We start from the raw sequence: 23,439 nt of genomic DNA on the forward strand, positions 1-23,439 counted from the left end.
TTACGTTTCCACATTCTATCGTGATCAATTATTTTCTTAATAAATACAGACTCCATTATTAAAATTGTCGGTATATTCTCAATTATTTCTTCTATAAATTCTTTTCATAAATTTGTATAATCACGCGAAGTATGTCACATTCTAACAGATGTTTCATACAATAAATTTTCGGTGCGTATAGAAAGTATCACTGAATATTAGTAGTATCATCGTATTTGAAAAAAATAGTTCAATAACCGGAATTACTTGAAATATTAATCTAGCAGGTGTTATAGCAAACTTCAAGGTATTTTAAACAAAATATAACCAATAAATTTTCTTATAAACAAATAGATGTGAGAAATATTTATTTTTATCGCAGAAAGATACATTAGCGAAAAAACTGGATCGAAGTAAAATAGTAGAAAGTTTTGCAAGGACACGGTCAATGTAACTGTAATCGTAAAAACAATAAAAAACAAATCCGTTTAAATCGACTGTCCAATAAATTTCATATTAGGTTTACTTGTTCACATACCCATCTTATAAGCAACTAATAAATAAAAAATTGATTTCTGAATACATATCGTTTCATTCAGATGCTCTCGTAGAATACCACAAATAGTTCAACGCCTTTTTACCCTTTCCAAGTCATTTTTATAAAACTATTTTGGTTTTACTTCAAAATAGGTTTCTGTCTTAACGATAACTTTTTAATTTGACTGTTATTTCTTTTCTTGAAATATTTTTTCTGGTCTGAAAACAGCCAGTAGTCGATGGGAGTCAGATATGAAGTTTTTAACTATTTATTTCAACGTTCCTACTTGAATTGGTCCAATAATGTGCACAAAATAGTCACTGCCCATTGTTTCTCCTTTCTTCAGATGCCTTTCTCCTTAAATTGGGCATGAAAATTTATCTCTTGCAAGTGGAATCTTACCGTAAGAAAACGACAATAAGTCACTGGTGGCTAGATCTGGTGAATACGGTGGGTGATAAACCAATTTAAAGTGCAATTCACCTGATGTAAAAGCGCTTTCTTTTTCCTCGAATGCGGTCGCTTTTTTGCAATTTTTCCCTTTATCTTATCAAGCATTGATAGCGAAATACTCTCCTCTTATTGTTTTACCTTTTTCAGCATATTCGATGAACAAATTTCAATCAATCAATTTTCATTGTGGTTCACTGACTCGTTTTTTTTTTGTCTCAGAAGTTTAGCAGTGGATTCAAGTTTCATCTACAGTTGTTAGCAGATGCAAAAAACTTATTTCGCTTAAATCACGGAAAAAGTTGATTTTAATACGCTTTTGGTCCAAAGTAAACAAACGCGTCAACACTGCTTTCACATGCACAATTCTTTAAACAGTATATCGCAGTAACGCATTCTCTTGACATTATCATAACCTTTTTTTATATCTCTAGTCTCAATTCGACGATTTTCCATGAACTTTCCATGAACTTCTGCTCAATATTTTATAGTCGTCAATGATGGTGCAGTCTCCGTACAATGTCAACTCCTCTTGTGTCAATTTTTTCTTCCATATCCAAAAATCTCCAAAACGACTCACGTTGTTGTTTTAATTCCATTGTGAGCAAAGGCGACACTTATTTGCTCAAATGCTCATGTGAAATGATACATAATTTTTCTTTAAAAAGTCCTGAATGTTAATATTTCCTTCAAAAAGAGCTAATAACTCATTCGTTAATAGTATCGACTGCCGAATAAAGACAATTTTATGACGATTCTATTCTAATTGTAGTGAACTTGGCTTCATAGGTATAAAGTTTTTTTTTAAATTCCTATTTCAAATAGTCCTCCTCCAATATGTGAGCAATTTCGGTTTAAAAGTTTCGAAATATCGGTGAATAGTTCCTCGATTAACATTTAAATTTACTGGTAATAGTTTTATTTTATATTAATTTACAAATTTGTTATTTCCGTTTCTCTTCGAGGATTGATTTTTACAAGGTTTTTTAATACCTGACCACCCCCATTTACACATTTGACGGATGCATTTTTCAAAATTTTTTATTAGTGCAGTGGGAGATACTGGCTTTACTATAAAGTACAATAAAAAAATATCTATCATAACACCAATTAATTAATTAGGTGAAGTTTAGATAAAAATTGAAGCAGGTTTCATATAAAACTTTTTTAAACATTTAAAATATTATCTCGAGTTAGTTTAGCCATAAGTCACACTGTATATTCAAAATAATACTAAATATATGATTATTAACCAACCTTCCTCTATATGAATTTTCCAAAAAAGTAAACGGAATACAAATATCAGTGTGAGTCACAACAACCATGCTACATTTCGAAAAAAATCAAGTCATGCTTCCTCGTGAAACAATCTCCATACACCAACATAAAAAACCCACACACTCAAAGAAAAATACAACGAACTTTTACGTCACTGGCGTCGTCTGTGAACGTATATATACACGTAACTTTGTATCGACGCCGTCTCCGAGACGTTCACCGCACTCTTCACTTGCTGAAGTGCATAAAAGTGAAGCAAAGACTATAGACAATAAGGGTTCTAAAGTAGGAGCTTCGTTTCGCTGATGTGTGTGATACGTGAAGAAGACGATATCAACTCGCGGAAATACCGTAAGAATTGTTCTGCAAGCAGCGTTACCATATTAGCCGGTAACTGAACTGATATGGGCAAAATGATATTGTCGCCAGGATAGTACTCTGAAGATTCTTTAATGATATACTGAGACAATTACAAACGAAAACTATACGTTTTTTGGAAAAAATATTTCATACTTGGAGCGTTCGTGTTCACTAAGAATTTGTTTTATTTCTAAAAATCCGAAAACTTCAATAAGTGAAATATTTACCTGGATGGTCCCAAAAGTACCTAGCCCAACAATAAAAAAATAGCCATTAACTGCCGATATCACCTCTTCATTGTTAGAAAATCTTTGCCCACCGACCCATTTGTTCAAGTCCGGGAACAAAAAATAAACCGAGGGAGCTAAATCTGGCGAATAGGGTACATGAGGTAGCGATTCAAACATTAGTTCATTAATCTTGACCATTGCAATAACGGATGTGTGAGCTGGTGCATTGAAACAACACTCTCTTCTTAGCCAAAAGCGGCCGTTTTTGTTTGATGTTGTCCATTAAACGTTGCAATAAGTTTGCATAATACTCGGCGTTGATTGTTTTTCTTTTTTCAAGATAGTCAATGAAAATTATTCCACGCGCATCTCAAAAAACCGACGCCAATAAATAAATTGATTATAAACACACATTAGAGCACACAAAGAATGGCAACAGAAGACAGACGTGTCGAAACCTATTTCCAGTATGTCGACTGTATCTATGGTCGTACAAAATCATTTGAAGTTAGAACCTGGACACAACAAAAACAATCTCTGGCTTTTCTCTCCTGTTTCTGTTTTGAATTTTTACTGAAAACACGCCCTAAAAAATTAGATCTCAGCTGTTAATTTTCCATAATAAAGGGAGATCATCATCTATCGCTGATATCTTTTGATTTGGTGCAACAGTCAAATGAATTGAAAATAAATGATACCAATAATAGTTCAGAATTTAGTAACCAATATATTTCATAGTAGGCCCGTCAGACCCCACCGATGACGAGATCTGCAATATCTTCCTCCTTGATACAGCAGCAGTGTTAGTTAGTTAGTTTGCTCGTACGTATGTGCAGCCGTGAAGCCGTTGAGCACATAGGCCCGTCGTACCCCACTTGACGTTACCAAAGTCCGATGTCCTTTAAGAAGCCGATCAAGCGCTTTGACTTGAACCTTTTGATGTCGTTAGGCAGGTAGTGGGGTTTGAACAGGTATTTAAATCGCACCCATGTGAGTGCCGGGCACTCACAGATAACGTGGTCTGCAGTTTCATCCTACTCTATGCACCAGCGGCACTCCGGATCATCCATGATTCCCATCGTGTGAAGGTGACGTCTTAGATGACAGTGTCCGTTTAGAAGTCCGGTCACTAGTTTGACTTCGCGCTTATTTAGATGGAGCAGTTATTTGGTGAGAAACGAGTGAGGTCCATCTATATGGGCCTTCACTTCAAATTGCCGGAGTAATCACGACTGATCTATTTTTGGTCGTTGACGATTACCAGTTCACACCAGGTAGTGATCACGACTCCCGTAGTATTCTCGCCCAGGTTACCACTCCGTGTGAACCCGCCTTAGAAGCTATTAAATTAATTAATTAAAAGGAAGTGGTGCAAAAAAAAGTGAAGAATACCAGTTCCGAAAGTGTACTTTCAGCATATTTTCGAGAACAAACCAGACAAAAAAAGCCCTCTTCATCGAAACATGGGAAACTGTTGAGTTGGAATTTCTGAAACCGTTTGCGATATTCATACTGAATACACTGTTTACACTAACATTCACAATTACACTGTCTAAAGCGCGTTTCGATAACCAAGTTATCGTCTTCAGAGAAACGCGCGTCACACAGTGTAATTGTGAGTGTGGGTGAAAACAGTGTATTCAGTATGGGAAACTATTGGCCTTAATAAAAGTACAAAATTTGGGCTTCAGGTCCAAGAAATCGAAAGTATTTTCCACGAAAAATATAGAGGATTTTTTAAACAAAGCTCCAAATGAATTTTTACCGATAAAGGTTATTTATGATCTTTTAATAGTATTTTTTTAAAAAAATCTTATTTGAGCTTACACAAGTGCACAGTTATTATGACATTATATTTTTCTTATTGTTTTAGGTCGCATTAATAATAGTCGTATCCAGAACTTGTCGGAAGGACTAAAATAAAAATTTTCGATGTTGCTTTTTTTTTAAGCAAAAAATTTCGGTTGAAATTCCAGATTCCAAAACAGATACATGTAGATCATTTTTCATTACTGATCCAGTATTGGTGAAGATCATTCGAAACTACATGAATTTGAGAAAAAACATATAAATCTATAGATTTTTTGTTCAGCTTAGAGGAGGAATAGTAAGAAATCAATCAATTGGGCACAATACAATAGTTAATTTTTCCCAAAAAATTGCTACCTTTTTCAATTTAGAGGACTCGAAAGGCTTTACATGCCACATCTAAGAAGAACCGTCGCTACGTTACTTGCCAACAGCGGTGCAAATGTACTCTAATTAAAAAGTCTGGGAGGATGGAAATCTAGAGCTGTGGCAGAAGGTTATGTGGTTAGCTCAATGGAGAATAAAACCAAAACTGTCAATATGCTGTCCCAATTTGTCATGTCTTCTGAAGCTGTTGCAAGTATTTTACAAATCTTAGTCATTCAACAGCAAAGTAATTTGTCGGCCAAATTTAACCTTTAATTTCAATAAATAGTTTGTTGTATTTTATTTTACTGTTTGGCACTGAATAGGTATTATAATGTTTGTCAATGTGTAATATTTTTAAATATAAAAAATATTCATTTAAAAGTTTAAAGACCCCACAATATTTTAGAGGGCGGTAAGTGAAGGAGGTAAATGAGGGCAGTGAGTAGAGGTGTGTAATATGACACTTTCTACCCTTCAATGACGTTAGTAATGACAACCTTCCGTATATGCTTGTAAATAAATAAACTTACTTCATTAAAAATGTTCAATTAACCACTTGAAACAAACACATTTCTCTTATGACCCATCGACTGAACAATTAAAATATATAAAGTATATCAATACCTTTGTATATTTTTAACCCAGATTGTTTAAACATTTAACCACATTTCCTTTGTAACAGATATGGATACTATTAACGGACAAAAAACAATCTTTTATTTGGTCAAAGTACTTAATATTCAGTGAGTGTAAAATAGATATACAAACATCACTGACAGCACATCTATTAATTAGCAGGATTATCTGATCAAAAACAATACAGACCTACTCAAATAACTAAATACTTATTACAATTACAAATTATTAATAAAGTACTAAGTTGATTTATTCCAAGGAGTATTCCTAACAACTATATTTCGATATATGGGTTACCTATAGTTTAAAAACTATCCAAGGATCAAAATTTGGAATATTGTATTAATAGCAAAAATTGGGAGCATTGTTGTAGTAGGAAATTCTTTTTCATCAGTATCTTGGGTCTGAGGCAGTTAGACTGTAGTAATATATCTAATGATAATCTATTTAACTGAGGAAACTGATGGGGATAAATAAATAGTCTTGCAGTATTTAACTGCTTAGTTATGAACCACCTGATTATCAGGCAAACCATAATAAAATCAAAAACAATAGTAGGAACTTATCAAAATCAAAGGCTACTTACTGCCCTGCATTGGCATGATAAGATTCCATCCATTGATTGGTTATCTCTAACTTATATTTGTTTGATTGTTATTTTTAATCTACTTTTAATCTTCAAGTGTTACATGACATTTGGGGCAGTCTGTCGTGGTGTTTTCTACTTTAGATTTTGCTTCTTTGTATAATAACTTTACATGATTTGCTTGGGCATACCTATATTTCTACTCCTTATAATTGGTTTGATGTTAGTTTTGTAGTTTTCCAACATGTGATCCCTCCACATAATACTGAGAAGAATACAGAATTGCAATACATTTTCTGTTTAATTGCCTGATTGATAACAAGAATTATTTTGTGTATCTCTTGAATAGTTGAGTGGCTTTCTCAGAATCTAAATTGATCGAGATAATCCAATTATAATCAGTTCTTGTTATTGAATTCCTATTTTTTAGTTATGGTTAGTGAAGTCTAAATAATTGTCATTTGGCAAAAAACAATGCATGTCGTTATAAATCGCTTTCAAATCCAAATCATGCTCTGTAAGTAGTTTCATCTACAATAGACAATGTTATATACAACACTTTACAACTCATTTTCTTACTTATGGGGGATATCATAAATAAATAAATAGGTGGTCTACTTAGTTCTATTATTGATAACCAACTCCTTTAATTTATCTAGAATCAGATAATCCTGTTTCATCAATGATTATGTGAAAAAAAGAGTAAATAGCTACATATGTACTGTTAAGGGGTATGTTGTAAATGTATTACTCTTAAGGTATTTCATTCAAATATATTATATATATATATTATATATATATATATATATATATATATATATATATATATATATATATATATATATAAATGATGTAAGGCAATAGTATGACATATTTATACCTTATGCTCAAAAAAATATTTTTCAATATCAACTAATCAAAAAACGCTGATATTGTGATAATAAAGTTAATTCATAAAACTATACAAAAGTGTGAACATAGTTAAAGATTACTCAGAAAGGTTTTTTGTGTAACTAGTCATAAATCACATGTAAGAATCTTGATTGTTATTAAAGTATTTCACTAATTAGCAGCACATTAATAGCACAAATTTAATTGTACGTTAAATTTGAAGAAATGCTTCATATAAATATACAATTTATTATTGGTAACTTCTACTGATAGGTCCTCTGATTAAAACTTCTGCCAAATGTGACATAACCTTTACAGTATTTATAAAATAATGTACAAATTCATCTTTTTCCAAAATAGTTAAAGAAAAATATAGATAAAATTAACGTTACACCGTAAAAAGACAAAAATAGTTGTCATATTGATTACACCGCATATCAAATATATATCAAGGAAAATTATAGCAAAAAGAATCACTTACCAAACTGTAATAAAAATTAACAACAGTAACCACTATGCCATCGAAAAATATCCACTTTTTAACAGTTCTAAATTCATATTTCACATTTCCTAAATTTCCCAAAACAGTCAACACATAACACAATATTTTGAAAGTTTGTGTCTACGCTACAAAGCCCGACGTTTAAACTAACTTTAGTTAGATTTGTTGTGTAAACCGCTGTCAAGGAATATTACAGTAACCGATTATTTATTAGGATACGTTCAAGAAGCAAACAGTTGGTTCTAAACAGTCATTTGCTTTTCACTGGTTGGGCCTATTTATTCCGCTATTGGCACATCTTACATCAAAGAAAATTATTCTAAAATGCATATAAAATATATTGTGTTCAGTAAAGATACTGGATTCTAAAAAAATACTTATTGTACATGTTCAATAAAAAATATTTTGATAGATAATTGAGATATAATTTTTGAAAAACACATTTTGGGGTAGTAGACACATCTTGGTTGTTAAACGTCAATGTGTCAAAGTGCATCAAGGTTGCCACCAAATTAAAAGTTATTTTTCAATTTTGATATTAGCCAAGGATAATGGATAAAATTAACAATTCAGTATTCGTTTAACAAAGTTTCATTGAAAGTCCTTAATTGAACAGTTTGTTAATTATTTACCAATCCATCACATTAAAAACTATCTGCAAAAATAGAATAATTTTGTAAAAAACTGAAAAATCCCCATTGGAACAACAACGAAGGCTAATATTTGAACTTCTCCACCTATCTCTTCAACTTCATCTAGTTTATGTAACATTTCTCATGACGCCGCAATTGGAAATGCTCAGTTTTACCACGTCTACAGCCAGCCACGAAAATTATAATTCTAAATAAGTGCTAACTCAGTTTCAGTAATGAGTAATGAGAAGTTTCCAAAAAGTATCAATATATCGATATTTTTCCATTGAGATATGACCACCAATATTGATATTTTAATAAATATCGATACTTCCATATTTTTTTCAGTTTGACATCCCTAACCTTAATACGGTACTGAATTAATATGAAATATGACATAGAACTTAAATCTTTGAAAAGCCACAGACCAACCACTTCTCCTTAAGCACAGAAAACTTCAGTATATTTTAAATTTATGAGAGTCACATGGAAGGCCTATAGATGAAGGTTAGCACACGCTAAATGGCACACATTCCAAGCTAATTAGAAAGAGCTCTTACTCAGCTGATACCAACTTTACCCGAACGCCAATTACGGCGAGGAAATTGAAAGATAACCCAATTTTCTCAACTGACTAGAATTTGGCTTTTCTTGCGATTGCAATTTTTTATTATTATATCTGCATAAAAGTTTATTTGATTTAATTTATGTTTTAATAACTTTTTCAAGCTCTTAAAGAACATTTTAACAGAATTTTAAACGATTTTATTCTGATAGTGCTTGATGTAATTGTTTATCCTATTATTAAAGAAGCTAAATGGATCTAGAGAGGTATGTAGTGGTTACATTATTATTGGGGAGGTGAGAACGTTTAATTATTGTGAAGAAATAATTAAGATTGGGTAACCACGTAATAATAGTTGTCTATTTTCTCGTGCAATTTTTAATAAATATAACTAGCTTTTTATTATTATGAGAGAATGAATAATGAGACAATTATTATTACTTGGTTACGTAACTCCACAATGTACATCTGGCCAATATAAGATTTATTTGATTAAGTTTTATTTTCAGGAAAAAGGAAACATGTGAATATTCAACAAAAATTTTTTTACCACCAGTACTCGAAATAAACACATGTTAAAATCTTTTCTTCAACAATGATTTGCTGAATAATCATTTAACAAATCCGCACAACATAATAATCAAACAATATGTTTTTAATTTTAGGAATTTCAGAGAATTTGAAATATGGATATTAATGAAAATTAATTAGTTTAAAATAATATGAGAAAATAAAAAGTGTTGCAACAGTTAAATAAAGTTTTATTCTCAATTTAGAATTTTTCACCTATATATCACAGTACCTTTCCAGAAGTAGCAAAAAAGTACCCCAAATATTTTTCATTTATTTTTTGCCACTTGCTGGGTAAATATATCGAAAACCAAAAAAAACAGTTGACAGTTTATCTATTTAAATTTGGCGGGCTCCGCCTACAATTGGTGCGACTATCAGATTGGCCTGGAATGTGTACAATTTAGCGTATGCTATGAAAGTTGGTTTGTGGTCACACGTAAGATTTGTTTTCCTGATACTACAGTACGTTTAAATATTTTGCAACGGATCAGCATTTCAATTGCAGCAGTTCATAAATTAAGAATAATTAAACCATTTAATTTTTTTAAGATAGTTGAAATGGACACAAGCAGTGTGTCTACGCGGGAAAATCTAAAAGATTTAGATATAGATTTGTAAGTAATATTTTTTGCTAACAATAAGACAAATAAGAAATAATACATTGACGCACAGTTACAAAATTTTTTATCTTAATAAAAAATTGTATTTTAGAAATGTTGAAAATGCAAGTCCCTAATGAAAATACTTATTAATACTATTAATTGCTTTGAAAAAATTAGTGATAAGTAGTATTTTTTACTGCCGAACAAAAACATCTTTTTTATTTAATTCACTTTGCAAGTAATGATATATAAATTTTGTGCTATACGTTTTATAATAACAATTTTATGCTTCATTTATTTAGATACTATTTGTGAGTCAAAACATTAAAATCTAACATAATTATTATTTTAGTATAAAAGATATAGGCTGGGCCAGTGTAATGTGGGAATCGCTCCAAAAATGCATGAAAAAGAGTTTTTTAAATTGGGTAGATACAGTTGTGACCATGAGCCAAAATGAAGATGACATTAAAGAATGGAAAACAACATTTTTGGAACAGTTTGAAGAAAGGTAACTATCTGTCTATCCAAAATAATATAAGTTTCTCTTATTATTTATATATACACCTTTTTATAGTACCAAATCCAAATGTTATCATATATATTGACTGAGCTTTCTCAATCAGTTTTCTTTTAAACTGATTATTAATATTCAGCTCAAATTATTTTTTTCCATTCATTGTTTCAGACTAAAGTCTATTTTTATGAATGACAGAGTAATAAAATGATGAAGCATTTGTAATTCATAGGCGTATCACTTTTTTAGTGGACGGTTAATACATTTTTTCAAGTTATACTTCAAGTACTTACACATTAAATAACATCTAAATTCCAAACAGCTGAAGGTAAAAGAGTAAAAAAAATTTCTTCCTACAAATCTCAATGAACAATGAATGGATTGATAATGTAATCTGAGAAGAGATATATGATGAAAACAAATAGAAACTTGTAGTAGTAGTACAATTAAATGTGGAATTCTAACTGAATTTTGTTTTTCATTTGCTGTAATTCTTGGTCGCAAGAAAAGGTCATGTACCATTTAAGTTTTAGTTTTTATTAGAAGGAAATAAAATCAAACTCTAAAAAGAGATTGGGAAACAGGGTCACAAAATATATGAAAGTTCCCTGTATTTTATTGAGAATGTTTATTTTGGTAAACTAAGTTAAAATTAAATATTTACAATATGAACTTCATTAGAAAAAGCAAGGAATTATAATTTAGGGATAGAGTTTATTCCATATGGTACAAATCCAATTTATAAGAATGAAACCATAATACATCTAGATATTTTTAATGAAATTAGAGTGTGTTCATATATCCTGTTTGATCCTGATTTATAAAAACAAATGCTTCTTTTGGATTTTTATCCTGTAATTTCCAAGGAGAAAGTTATTTAGTAGAATTCCGCATTGAGGGCTGTTAGCAAACAAAACATATGTCTTTATCATTGGGAATACTTTTTCACCTTGAATAGGTTCCTTGTTTTGCTTGTTAAGGGTCCAATGTTATCCAGAAATTCAAGTAAACTTCAACACTGATTTATTTTGAGGCATCAAGCAACAATAGAAACTGATATGGTCTATTCTCTACAAAGATTCTTGATTGTTCACATTCTTTATAAGCGTGTACAAGTTTAAATTTTTATATTTGGAACACTGGCAGCTAGGCAGAAGTTTCCAATATTATCAAATACAATTGCTCTATTAATGAGCTTATTATATCACAGCAATCACAGTCGTGTTGAACTATTGTTTTAGGTAGTTTTTTTAATTCACCTTTTTTTTTCTAATTAGAGTTCCTTATGATAAAACAGATATAATCATCATCAAGATTTTCCATCCTTTGGATTATGCCCTCAATTAGCAATATAAAATGATTTCCTCAGACAATTCAAAAACCCTATTTTAATCAATCATAAAGAATTAACTGAAAAATATCTATTTTTAGTTTACCCTGGGATATTTGATGCAGCGTTAACAACAGGTATTTCAAGTATTGTGTAATTATTATAGTTCTCTTTTTTTGCAAAGTGTAGTAGAATAATAAACCCTATGATAGTAAAAGTAATGTTCTCTTTGTCTATCTATTACTTTTTCCAGGTGCATTGAACTAGTTGTAGATATCAGAGAATTACATGAGCAAGTCCTATTGAACATAGAGAAATATCTTGAAAGAATACAAGTTTTATGCAAACTTCTGCAAATAGATATGCCAGTTATTGGGCAGCAGAAATTAGGATTATATCAAGAACAATTTCAACTAAAAAAACAAATCAAATTGTAAGTGTAAATTAGTTATTTATATTCATGTCAATCATATTGTCTCCAGGAGGAATAGCTTGGCGAAAGCAGGCTTCTGTGGAGGACACTCCAAAATAAGTGGATTTTTTTGGCTTGGGGAACACACTACAGTCTTCCAAGCCGAGATATTCGCTGTGATGGAATGCGGACGCGCGATACTCAATCGATGCCACAGGAACACTGTAATCTCACTTTACTGAGATAGTAGAGCTGCCATACAAGCCATAACGTCTGAAAAGGTATGATATAGGCTAGTGCTGGAGTGCAAGGGAATCCTACAGAATCTGGTGTGTGATGGCTCAATTGGGGTGCTCGGTCACTCAAGCAACGACGACTCATTCGCCAGACTGGGATGGGCAAACTCACAGATGAGCACAACCCATCCAGGCGCGACATCCGACTAGTCACTGAATTCTAACTGGACACTGCTGTCTAAGGCGCCATCTCTACACAATGGGTATCACGGACGATTTGGAGTGCTGTTAGTGAATGGAGGAGGACGAAACCGCCGACCTCATCAACCTACCCTCATCAACATACAAGCTCAGTTTGATATCTGGGCAAGCCTCACAACTTGTTTAATGGCATCAGAAGGCTCAACCCAAAGCACCTGATCGGATTCTCAAAGGACACCTTCCTTTGGTAACGTCAAGTGGGGCACGGACGGGCCTATCAAACTGCTCCTTGGCTGACGCCAATTAATTATGAATTATGGCAATGATATGTTTTTTACTTCTAGCTATACTTTATCGCTAATTTGATCATTATTTGTAGATTAGAACAGATGAGCGAATCAAGATTATTGCTATTTAATCCATTACATGCTAAGCAATTAGAATTATGTAAAAATCTTGGCAAAGAACCTAAATTTATAGTCAAAAATTCTTTGCCTACAGTTGAGGACATTGAAGATTTAGAAAAATATATTGATGAACTGGAACAGGAATCTTTTAAAAGACTGGAAACGTTCACATCGATCAAAGGAGAACTTGAGCAAATAGTGAGTCAGCTAAAATACACTCCTTCCACATATTTCGAAAATGCTGTTTTGAATGGCAGTGAAAATGATTTTGCATTAACTGAAGATAATATGGAATCTTTATATGCGTTCTACAATAGTATGAAGAAGGAATTGGACAACGTCAAAGAAGAGATTGACCTGTTATGGAACAAAATTGAAAATATTTGGACTTTACTAGAAATTGATTTTGTTGAAAGGGAACGGTTTCGTAAAAAATATGTAGAAATTTCAAAGGAAACCTTAGAAGCTTTAAGACAAGAAATGAGAAGATGTGAAAATTTAAAAATGGCTAATATCAAGGTAAGAGTATTGATTTCACAACTACAGTTTTTTTGTAAAAAAGTACTGGTGTCAAATGACTCACTATCCAAAAATGATTGTTATCAAAAGTATTGGACATCAATTTTGAAAAACTTTACTTTGAAATTGCTCAGTTTGTATATTTTTCAATTTATTTATATATTTATCAAGCTATTAAGGCTATCATAATCCATGTACCAGCGATTTTTAGAGAAAAAAAAAAAATACTAATGAGAGAAGAAACGACAAACCATAATATGCCTTTAGAAACTTTTTCTTTAAAATCAAATATCCATTTGTCTTTGGAAATTGTCTTTTCCAGAAACAAACTGTCATTTGATTTTAGAAACTGTCTTTTTAAAAAACAAACCTCCATTTTTATTATCAACGAAATTACATGCTTTTTCTCTCTAAATTTGACAAATGGCTTATCACTTAGTAATTTTTATCAATACAAAATAGAAAAAACTGTCTGACATCATGTTTTGATTTAAAAAAATTTAGTTGAAAACCGATTTGAAATCATGGGGTCTTATATAAGACTCTTTTCAAAAAATGGTATTGTTTGTAGAAAATTCCCACAACAAAACTCAAAATAATATTATCTTGCTTAGCCCGACTTAACAACAGTTTGTGAATTACAATATTCGATAATACTTCAATTGTTCAAAAGAAGTAGCAAAATAAAAATTTAGAAAACAATTCTACAATTTTTAATAACATGCCACAACTAAACATGGACTTTCACGATAATAAATTCAATACTGAACAAACTTAGGCCTAAATATATTACTATATAACAGATATTGTAGTTATATTGTCTCAAGGCAATAAATAAAAAAATGTGAAGGGTAAATAGCGGTACGTCACCTGCCAGAGCCCTTCATAACTTAATATAGTGGAAAATATAGTGTAACGGATACACAGCTGCACGCCATTGAACGGTGCCGGTCATAATTTAATGAACATTATAAAAGTTGTTGGGTGGTTTCATTTATTATTCGATAGCCACGATCCATGTTAGTTAGCTGTAACTGAACAGAAGTTGCCTATTACTTACAGATCACCTATATTTAAATAGATCACGACAATGTTATTTGTTTTATGTCAACGAAATTGACGTCGACTGGGGGTCTGAGCTTGAACTACTAATATGACATCCTTCATAAATAACTTGGCAAATTTCAATTTTATTCTTGGCGCGCAATTTGCATTATTTGAAGGTAATTCATACTGCTACCTCAGAACTAATGATTTTTAAATTTATGTTTTTATTTATAATATTTCTCAAAATTTCATATTTTTAAGATGCAATATCACAAAAGGTGAAATTTTGAGAATTATTATGAAAAAAAGTTTATTAGTTGTAATATTGTTAGAAAAAAAATAATGTATTATTTCATTACTCAAGTAAAATATGAACAAAAAGATTTTTGAAAGTAATCTGATAATCCTTCAATTATAAATAATCTAAACATAAAGTGTGTGTATTTAGTAATAGAGTAAAAATAAAACTTGGAGAAAATATTTATATATTTTTTTGAAACAACATTATAAAATATTGCATACAAAAATATCTAATTAAAATGTTATATCTTGAGTAAATTATACCAAATTTCAATAAAATTCATCACTTGAACTTCATAATACATCCCTTGCAGTTAATTTAGTATTGTTTATAGCCAGAAGCCATCTATCGAAACATTTAAAGTCCTTATTATTATTAATAGATTCTCAGTGTTATTCACAAAAGTCATTTCAAAAAAATCACAACTACTACCCTACATAATCAACAGGACTCAAAAACACGAGCACAATGAGTTATCAAGGGAAACTGCACAATGTTTACCAACATTAAATTTTTTCTCACATTCGCCAACTTGATATATAATTTTGCCATCAGATTCATCTAGGGATCTGAACTTGAATTACAAAAATGATTCAACCTTGTGCCATCTGTGTGAAGCGTCTATGAAATAGGTAGTTTCTGTATTACTAGACACTTGAAAAAGTTTCTATAATGTTCTAGAATTGTTGCAAGAGCATATATAAGGCAGGAGCTCAAAGTAAAGTAGTCGGTTGAGTATTGAAGATACACGGCGAATAATACAAGTAATTCTGTAATAACTCAGTGTGGTGTGAGTTAATACAGTGTTTCTAGTGTTGTATTTAGTGTAATAAAGTGTGAAATTAATATTATATACGACCTTTACCTGAGAAACATTACACTATATTCTCCCCTGATATTTGATGCCCCCTTGATTTACTACAAGCAGAATAATTTTGTATTACTCTGGAATATAAAGAATACTTGATATCTTTTATTACTGTAACATGTAACATGGCATTGGCTGTAATTCAATTCTCGAATTTTTAATAAAGTTATTCGCAATTTCAGATTTTTGTTGAAAGAGTTCGTCAGGAATTGCAACAGATCTGGAAACAGTGTCATTGCTCCGAATCTGTTTTAAGTGACTTCAGATATATCTATTGTGATACGTATACTGAGGATCTCCTGGAACTGCATGAAGAAGAGCTCAAAAAATGGACAGCGTATTTAGAGAAAAACAAGTATGTATGGTATTTTTGGAATATGGTTTTGATCTATGTGTCTCGCCCCTATGTCAACCTGCTGAGTCGGTTTCTATTTAAAATAGAACAGAAAAACAATGGTGCTGTATGACGAGATGCATAGGTTGGCACCAAAAATGTTTATTTTTTAAATAGACCCACCAGTATTTATTTAGTACAGATATAAGTGTCTTACCATGTATAAGAGTGCTAGTGAAATTGATCCATCTAAGGTATTATTTATATTTTTCAGAGAAACCATTACTTTAATAAATAAACATCGCCGTTTGTGGGATAAATTAACAGAATTGGAAATAAATTCAATTAATCCAGATCGTTTCAATAACCGAGGGGGTAAACTTTTGAAGGAAGAAAAGGAAAGGAATTTATTGTTCAAACAGGTATCAAAAATTGAAACAAACTTGATTAATCTGGCGGAAACATATGAACGCAAATACAAAGTACCTTTTCTAACATATGGACGTACTATCAAGGAATATATCGATGACAGACATGCGAACAAAGAAAATGTAAGTAATTGTTCAGAGTATCTTGACTGGAAATAATCTTTATTTTAAATAAAATGTATTAATTTTCTATATAGTATGAGAAGTGTGTAGTTCTGATTTTATATCATGCAACTATTCTGACTTTGTTGGGAGAAACGTTGGTATTTTAAAAAACTTTTGGACAGTTGTATTTTCAGTCCTTAAGTCGCAACACCATTCGAAATTACACACTAAGAAGAACAATAATTTTAACAATGACATCTTCACCTGGGTTTTTCAAAACTATTGACAAAACAAGTAGATCATTAATAGTATATCTGTTGTCATAATTTTCGATTATTTATGGAAAACAAAAAGTAGATATCTTGTTATATTGATAATATGCTCAATATGCTCATTCCATCTGAGATTAAAATCATAAATACTTACATTAATTTATCCTTGTTATCTTTTCTTTATTTATAGATATATTTACTTCTTTTGGCACACTATCACAGTAGTTTCCAAAAGCAACATATATTGTTTTTTTGTACATTTAATGTTAACTTACTCAATGCCAGCCATATTGCTACATCTTCAAGATATTTATTCATTGATGATATTCTACATTTTCTCAATCGTTACCTATTGAAAAAGTTGCAGTAGCATCCGCATAAGATACTATATTTTCAGGGCTCAGGCATACTTATTAATAAATCATTTATGTATATTATGAACAGCAAAGGACCCAAGATTGTACCTCGTGGTACTCCTGTATCTATGTTTTGGAAATCGCTATTATCTTGACCTATTCTGACCTTTTATTATTAATATAGCTTTTTATTAAGATTATTGGCTTTTTCTCTTATACCATATGTGTATAATCTATCCAATAGTATTCTATGATTGACAGTGTCAGAAGCTTTTGCTAAATCAATGAACGTTACCGCTATCAGAGTGCTTTTGTTTGAATTCTCATTTATTTTATTTGTGATATAATTTTGAGCGTCTTTCGTCCCTTTACTTTTGATAAATCCAAATTGTTTTGAACTCAGTATTTTATTTTTTGTTATAAAATCTGTTATTCTGCTATAAATATGTTTTTCGAAAATTTTTGCAATATTGGATCTTAATGATATCTGTCTATAGTTTTTGATTATCTGTTTACTACCAGATTTAAAAATAGGAATCATTTCAACAAATTTTAGTGCATCTGTCCAAATTGATATATCTATACAATTATTAAATAGACTTGCTAACACTTATTAGACTAGATATTATCTTAATAGATTCGGCACCTATCTTATCCACCACCATTTTTATTTTCCAAATAATCAATTATCTTCAATACTTCCGCTTTGTTTGTTGGTTTTATAAAGATTGAGTTCGCATTCAATTGAGGTAAAATTATTGTTTTGTTTTTTGGAATTCGTATATTTTCACTAATTTCTTTTCCCATGCAGTAGAGTTAATTTCGCCTGCAATTTTTTTATACCTTATTATTTTATTGCTAGAATTTTTTACTTCTTATATTAATGTTAACATTAGATCTATTCTCGCTCATCTTAGAGTTTCATTACCCATAATTTAATAGAATTTTCAATATTTTTTTATTGATATTTGATATGTTAATTGATTTTAGCATCTTTTATTATTCTATTCAAAATTTTCTATTCTATTCATAATTTTTATATTTGTATTTTAAACTTTCATTGAATGGATCTAATTTTAGCTCCTTGTATAATGTTTTTCGTTGTAATTTTTTTCTTTTTTCACATTTATTGGTCATTTCAATCTCAGCTTTTTTAAGACAGTTTTGTATTTCTTGTGTCACTAAGTTTATCGCTTTTTTTGGATTGTGTTTCTCATTCTGCAACCAATTAATTGTACTTACTATGTTTCCTACTTTCTTATAATTATACATTTTTTTTTTATTTTTTTATTCATCTATTTTTTTGATGATTATGATATTTGTGTTGATAGCTATTAGATAATAAATGTACAACTTTTTTATATATGTAGGCAAAATTAATGTTTAAAAGTGCTATGAAACTACAGAAAGGAACATCAATGAATATGCCATCAGTACAAAGGACCACTTCGACATTAAAGAGAAACATGGCTGAATTTCCTTCAACAAATCCAAAAAAATTAAAGGTGGTCTCTCATAAAGCGCTTACTGAGCCAAAGAGCAGTCGATGTCGTAAGTAAAATAATTTTCCATGTTGAAAATATTATTTTAATTAAATAATGTTTTGGAGTACTTTATGGTAATAAACATCAATTATAGCTATTCCCATAATATATCATTCAGTAAAATTCTATTCAGATTAATAAAGTAGTATTTCAATTGATATATTACCGGCCAAACCCGTTTTTAAGACAAACTAGTTTTGCCTAGGATATACTAGTTCTTCCTATACGCGATAGGATTAACTAGTTTAGCATAGTCCAAATTAAATTGTCCTAAGCCCGATAGGATCAACAGTTTAGCCTAGGTCAAACTAGTTGATCATAAATACGCAATCACGTGTCATTAGATGGCGATGAATTTGGCTTCTATAGCGGTGAACAACAATACAATCCGTAAGGGTGTTGTGTTTAAGAATCCGTCTAAAGATGACGAAACTTTAAGTAACCCCTTTTAACATCAAGAAACATATATTGGAATCAGAAGCAGACAACTAAAAGAAGGTGAAGCGGGACAAAGTTCGTGTCTACAGACGTCAGGTCTAACTTCCCAGCCTCATTAGATAACAATTGATTTGAACAAGAAACTACCAAAAAAGAGTTTTATTGGCCACAATAGTGGGTTATTAACAATTGGTACATTGGTAACATTACAACTTTTACCAAGTGCGGTTGTTTTTATCTCAGAAAATCACTTTTCTGGCTTTGTTGCTCACCTCTATTGAAGCTTGAAAAAAATTTAAGAGATGTCGCCCACTTCGTTATTTTCACGAATAACTAGAATGTCAAAATAATCAATGAGATTAGGTTAGGTTAAGTTAGGTTAGGTTAGACAATGATACTCCGCAATTCTAAGTGCCACCAAAGTACACCATGTAAAAATAAATAACAATTTTAAAAAATGAGATATGATTATTGCTTTTATTAAAAAAACACATATTATTTGTTATAGTATGTTTGTTAATATTACCAATTATCCATAGCTTTCAATGACGAATCATTATTGTTTTAATAAAAATGATTATTTCTCCAATTATTATATTGTTCAGATTAAGCTGTACTAGTTTATTCTAGAGTGTGCGTATTTATATCAGGATCAACTAGTTTGGCATAGGCTAAACTTGTTTCTCCTATCGGACTTAGGACAAATTAGTTTGGACTAGGCTATACTAGTTAATCCTATCGCGTATAGGAAGAACTAATATATCCTAGGCAAAACTAGTTTGTCCTGAAATCATCCTAATATACATACATACATTCAATATTTCTTATTTGTTATGATGCATCTCCTTTTTCTTTCATTGTTTTGTCAATATTTTCCGTTGCATTTTCTAGTTTCCAACTCACTTATCGAGCTGAGCTTGTTTCTTTATATTTAATCAAGTTCTTGCTTTAAGATATTTTTCACTGAAATTTTTTTATTCATTTCTTTGTACTCAGCTTAAGGTCTTTTTATCAGTTCTATGTGATTTTCCACTTTATTTGGCATCTACATTTTCCTACTATCAAATTCATTTTGTTTTTACTTTTACTCTTTCAGGCAAAATTTCTTGACATTTATATTTTTATTCTGGTTTTATTTTGTTTTGTTACTTTTTGGTACTGTAGCTTTGTTTGCTTTCTTCCTACCCTACTTTCTGTGATTTCTAAAATATTTTTTTATTACTGGTTTCATTTTATTTGTCACATTTTGATACATTTGCTTTGTTCCTCTCCTACTTTGGTACCAACAATATTATTTATTGGAGGTTTTATTTTTGTTGTTACTTTTTGGTTTGTTTTTTTCTTATTTATGGTTTCCCAAAATAGTATTTACTACTGGTGTCATTTTGCTTTATTACTATTATGCAATTGCTTTGCTTTCTTACTACTTTCAGTGAATCCTAAAATATTTACTGTGATGTCTAAAATATTTTTTTACTACTGATTTTATTTTGCTCTATTATTGTTTAATACAATTGCTTCGCTTTTTCCCTACTTCGGTAGCTACAATATTTTTTATTGCTGTTTTTATTTGTTTTACCACTTTTTGGTACTTTACCTTTTTTTGCTCTCTTCCTACTTTCAGTGATTCCTAAAATATTTTCTACTATTGGTCTTATTTTGTTTTGTTACTTTTTGATACACATGCTTTGTTTATTTCCGACTTTGGTATCTACAATATTATCTATTGCTGGTTTCATTTTTTGTTGTTACTTTTTGGTTTACATTTTTTTCTTCTTTGTGGGTTCCTAAAATAGTTGTTACTGCTGGTTTTATTTTGGTACATTAATGTTTGTTACTATTGATTTTTTCCTTTATAACTATTTTCGTTGGTTTCTAAAATATTTTTTATTCCTGGTTTCATTTTATGTTATTTTCTGGCAATATTGCTATGTTACATTTTTCTCTGTACACTCTGTAAGCTTTTTCTAGATTCTTCACTTTCTTGTTTATATTCAAATATTCTTTTTTTCTCTTATGCAGATATTATACAGTCTTGATCATTTTAGTTTCAAATTCTTCCATTTTTCCATTGAAATTCAATATTATCACTGCATTTGCATTTCCATATTATGTAGGGGATTTACACTGAAATATGGAAAAGTTACAAAAATTATGTATTTTTTATTGACACTTTATTATACAAGAAGGTCTAGAATTATGTACATTAATTTCTAGATCTGATTTTCCAAAAATAAGGGCACTCGTTTAATTATATTTTTTTATAAACCGGATTAAAAAGGAAGGTAGTACTCTGTGGAAGGGTGAATGGAAAGCCCCATTTCTTCAAATATCTGTCAGAAATGTAAATATGGATTGATTTAAATAATTACAATAGTAGCTTTTTACATAAAATAATTTAACGAAACAATATTTGAAGTAATTTGCAATAAATTATTTTGAAAATGATAAAAATTATCTAATAATCCTCATTCACCCTCTAAAACTACCCTATATTCACATGGGATGAGGTAAATGATGTCAAATAACTCTCAAAATATTAACTGCTCATTGAAAATCGTTTAGCAGATAGATAAATTCATCCCTAAGTGTGCATATCTTCCTTATTATTCATTTTTAGGAAAAGTAAAAAACTGCCCCTATTTTTTGATTAAATTAATCTACATAATTGCCTATCATTTTTTCTTTGATACATTTCTTTTTTTAGAATTGAAAATACCTAAGATTTTGGTTACATCAATTAGTAGTACTAAACGTTGGTCGGCTGAAAGAAAAAAACGAATCGAAAAAATTCGTCGAATAAGTGGGCAGAAAGAAATGCGTGATACTTCATCCTACATAGAATTTCAGGTTAGTTAATAGAAATTATATTGTAAAACGTTTATAATTTTCACCAAAATGTAAGTACTTTTCACTAATTTTTAACTTTTCTTTTTCAATTTTGTCCTCGACCTTGACAGTAGTAGTCAAATATAGTTTCAGCTTTTTTCTTCACTTCATACCTTCTTCTACTTCTACTATATTTTTTATTACTGGTTTTCTTTTACAAATATATGCAATTTATACGTTCTACAAACCAATTTAATTAATATGAACTACCTTTTACTAATTTTAATTTCTTCTTCCTAGTTATATTAAGTGTTTTGGATTCCCTGACAACAATTAATCAGATCTGTGTTATGCTTTTTACGTTCACTTTGTTATATATTATTTACATTGTATGTAAATATTTGTAGACTTCGATAGGATGCGCCAAAAATGAATGGAGAAGCCATATACAGTTTTTTAGTATTTGCAAAAATTTAATGGATTGTTAGTATAAAAATCTGTCAGTAGAAAAAGATTTTCATCAATATTAATATTCAGTATATAATTATAACAAAAGAAATGACACAACCCCTATTGTCGATTCCAGAATTTCCTTAATAAGAATTTTTGTTTCAGAATGACTTATCAAATCGAAAAGATTTGCGTAGTACCCTAGATGGTCTAGGTGGTAGTGATGAATAGTCTAGTACCGAATCGTCTCCTAGAATATTACCAAGCACCAATAACAAATAATGTATACCAAGCTGTAAAAATTTCCAGGATCAGCTCGAAATATATTAAATATTGTCTGAATATTCATTGTGTTTTGTAAAAAATGTAATATATGAATAGTTCTACTTTGATTTTATGTATAAATAACTTATTTTTTCGAATATACAAATTAATCCTTATGCAATATAATGTTTTATTTACTTACAGTTTGTTCTGATGGGTGAGATGATCATATTTTGAATACACTATTCACTATACAAAACTAATTCATATTGTTACGAACTTATGTCCGACCTGGAGCCGATCCTGCTTGGATATAGTTGAATTCTAAAGTTCGGCGAAGGCGCCACCTTTTATGAAATACGCGGAATTCGTTTGATCTTTGTTTTTGTATAATTTTTCATAGCAAGTTTCTTTTGAATAATTTCTAGGAAGGTCTATTATTATTTAAATCTGATGTTAAATCTGATCATCTAACAGTGTTGAAAATGATATAAAAGGCGTAGCTTCTGGCATGAAATTCACTTTAATTATCTTTTATGATACTGGTTAAGATCTGTATCACTTTTACAGATATAAAGTGA

The 23,439-nt window shown here is 30.4% G+C and overlaps 2 protein-coding genes and 1 long non-coding RNA gene across 4 annotated transcripts in view; 2 read left to right on the plus strand and 1 right to left on the minus strand.

Annotated features, from left to right (window-relative positions):
- Positions 1-8,115, minus strand: part of LOC130448672 (WD repeat-containing protein 47) — a 152,880-nt gene extending 144,765 nt beyond the window's left edge. The window contains exon 1 of the mRNA XM_056786139.1: positions 7,608-8,115. The gene's annotated coding sequence lies outside the window, so the exon portion shown is untranslated. The remainder of the gene's footprint in view (positions 1-7,607) is intronic.
- Positions 8,116-8,707: 592 nt separating this feature from the next.
- LOC130449120 (uncharacterized) lies at positions 8,708-9,596 on the plus strand. The gene is made up of 2 exons (XR_008910424.1): positions 8,708-9,091; positions 9,335-9,596. It is a non-coding gene; the product is annotated as an uncharacterized LOC130449120 (long non-coding RNA).
- Positions 9,597-9,747: 151 nt separating this feature from the next.
- On the plus strand, positions 9,748-23,039 carry LOC130449119 (protein regulator of cytokinesis 1-like). 2 transcript variants are annotated; one of them, XM_056786805.1, is made up of 9 exons: positions 9,748-10,012; positions 10,353-10,511; positions 12,101-12,280; positions 13,076-13,622; positions 16,021-16,193; positions 16,447-16,723; positions 18,704-18,884; positions 22,023-22,165; positions 22,760-23,039. In XM_056786805.1, exons 1-9 carry the CDS (start codon positions 9,957-9,959, stop codon positions 22,823-22,825), a joined length of 1,782 nt encoding a protein of 593 aa, XP_056642783.1. In that variant the 5' UTR covers positions 9,748-9,956; the 3' UTR covers positions 22,826-23,039. The 2 variants fall into 2 exon arrangements, with proteins under 2 accessions (XP_056642783.1, XP_056642784.1); XM_056786806.1 differs by lacking the exon at positions 9,748-10,012 and having other exon boundaries at positions 10,353-10,751; positions 11,090-12,280.
- Positions 23,040-23,439: the final 400 nt, after the last annotated feature.

This window comes from Diorhabda sublineata, chromosome 9 (genome assembly GCF_026230105.1).
Source record: "Diorhabda sublineata isolate icDioSubl1.1 chromosome 9, icDioSubl1.1, whole genome shotgun sequence".
Classification (NCBI taxonomy): domain Eukaryota; kingdom Metazoa; phylum Arthropoda; class Insecta; order Coleoptera; family Chrysomelidae; genus Diorhabda; species Diorhabda sublineata.

Coding starts and splice junctions, on each gene's coding strand:
- LOC130449119 (XM_056786805.1), top strand. CDS start 9,957: ATGGACACAAGCAGTGTGTCTACGCGGGAAAATCTAAAAGATTTAGAT. Junction 10,013..10,352: donor AAAGATTTAGATATAGATTT/GTAAGTAATATT, acceptor TTATTATTTTAG/TATAAAAGATATAGGCTGGG. Junction 13,623..16,020: donor TAAAAATGGCTAATATCAAG/GTAAGAGTATTG, acceptor TCGCAATTTCAG/ATTTTTGTTGAAAGAGTTCG.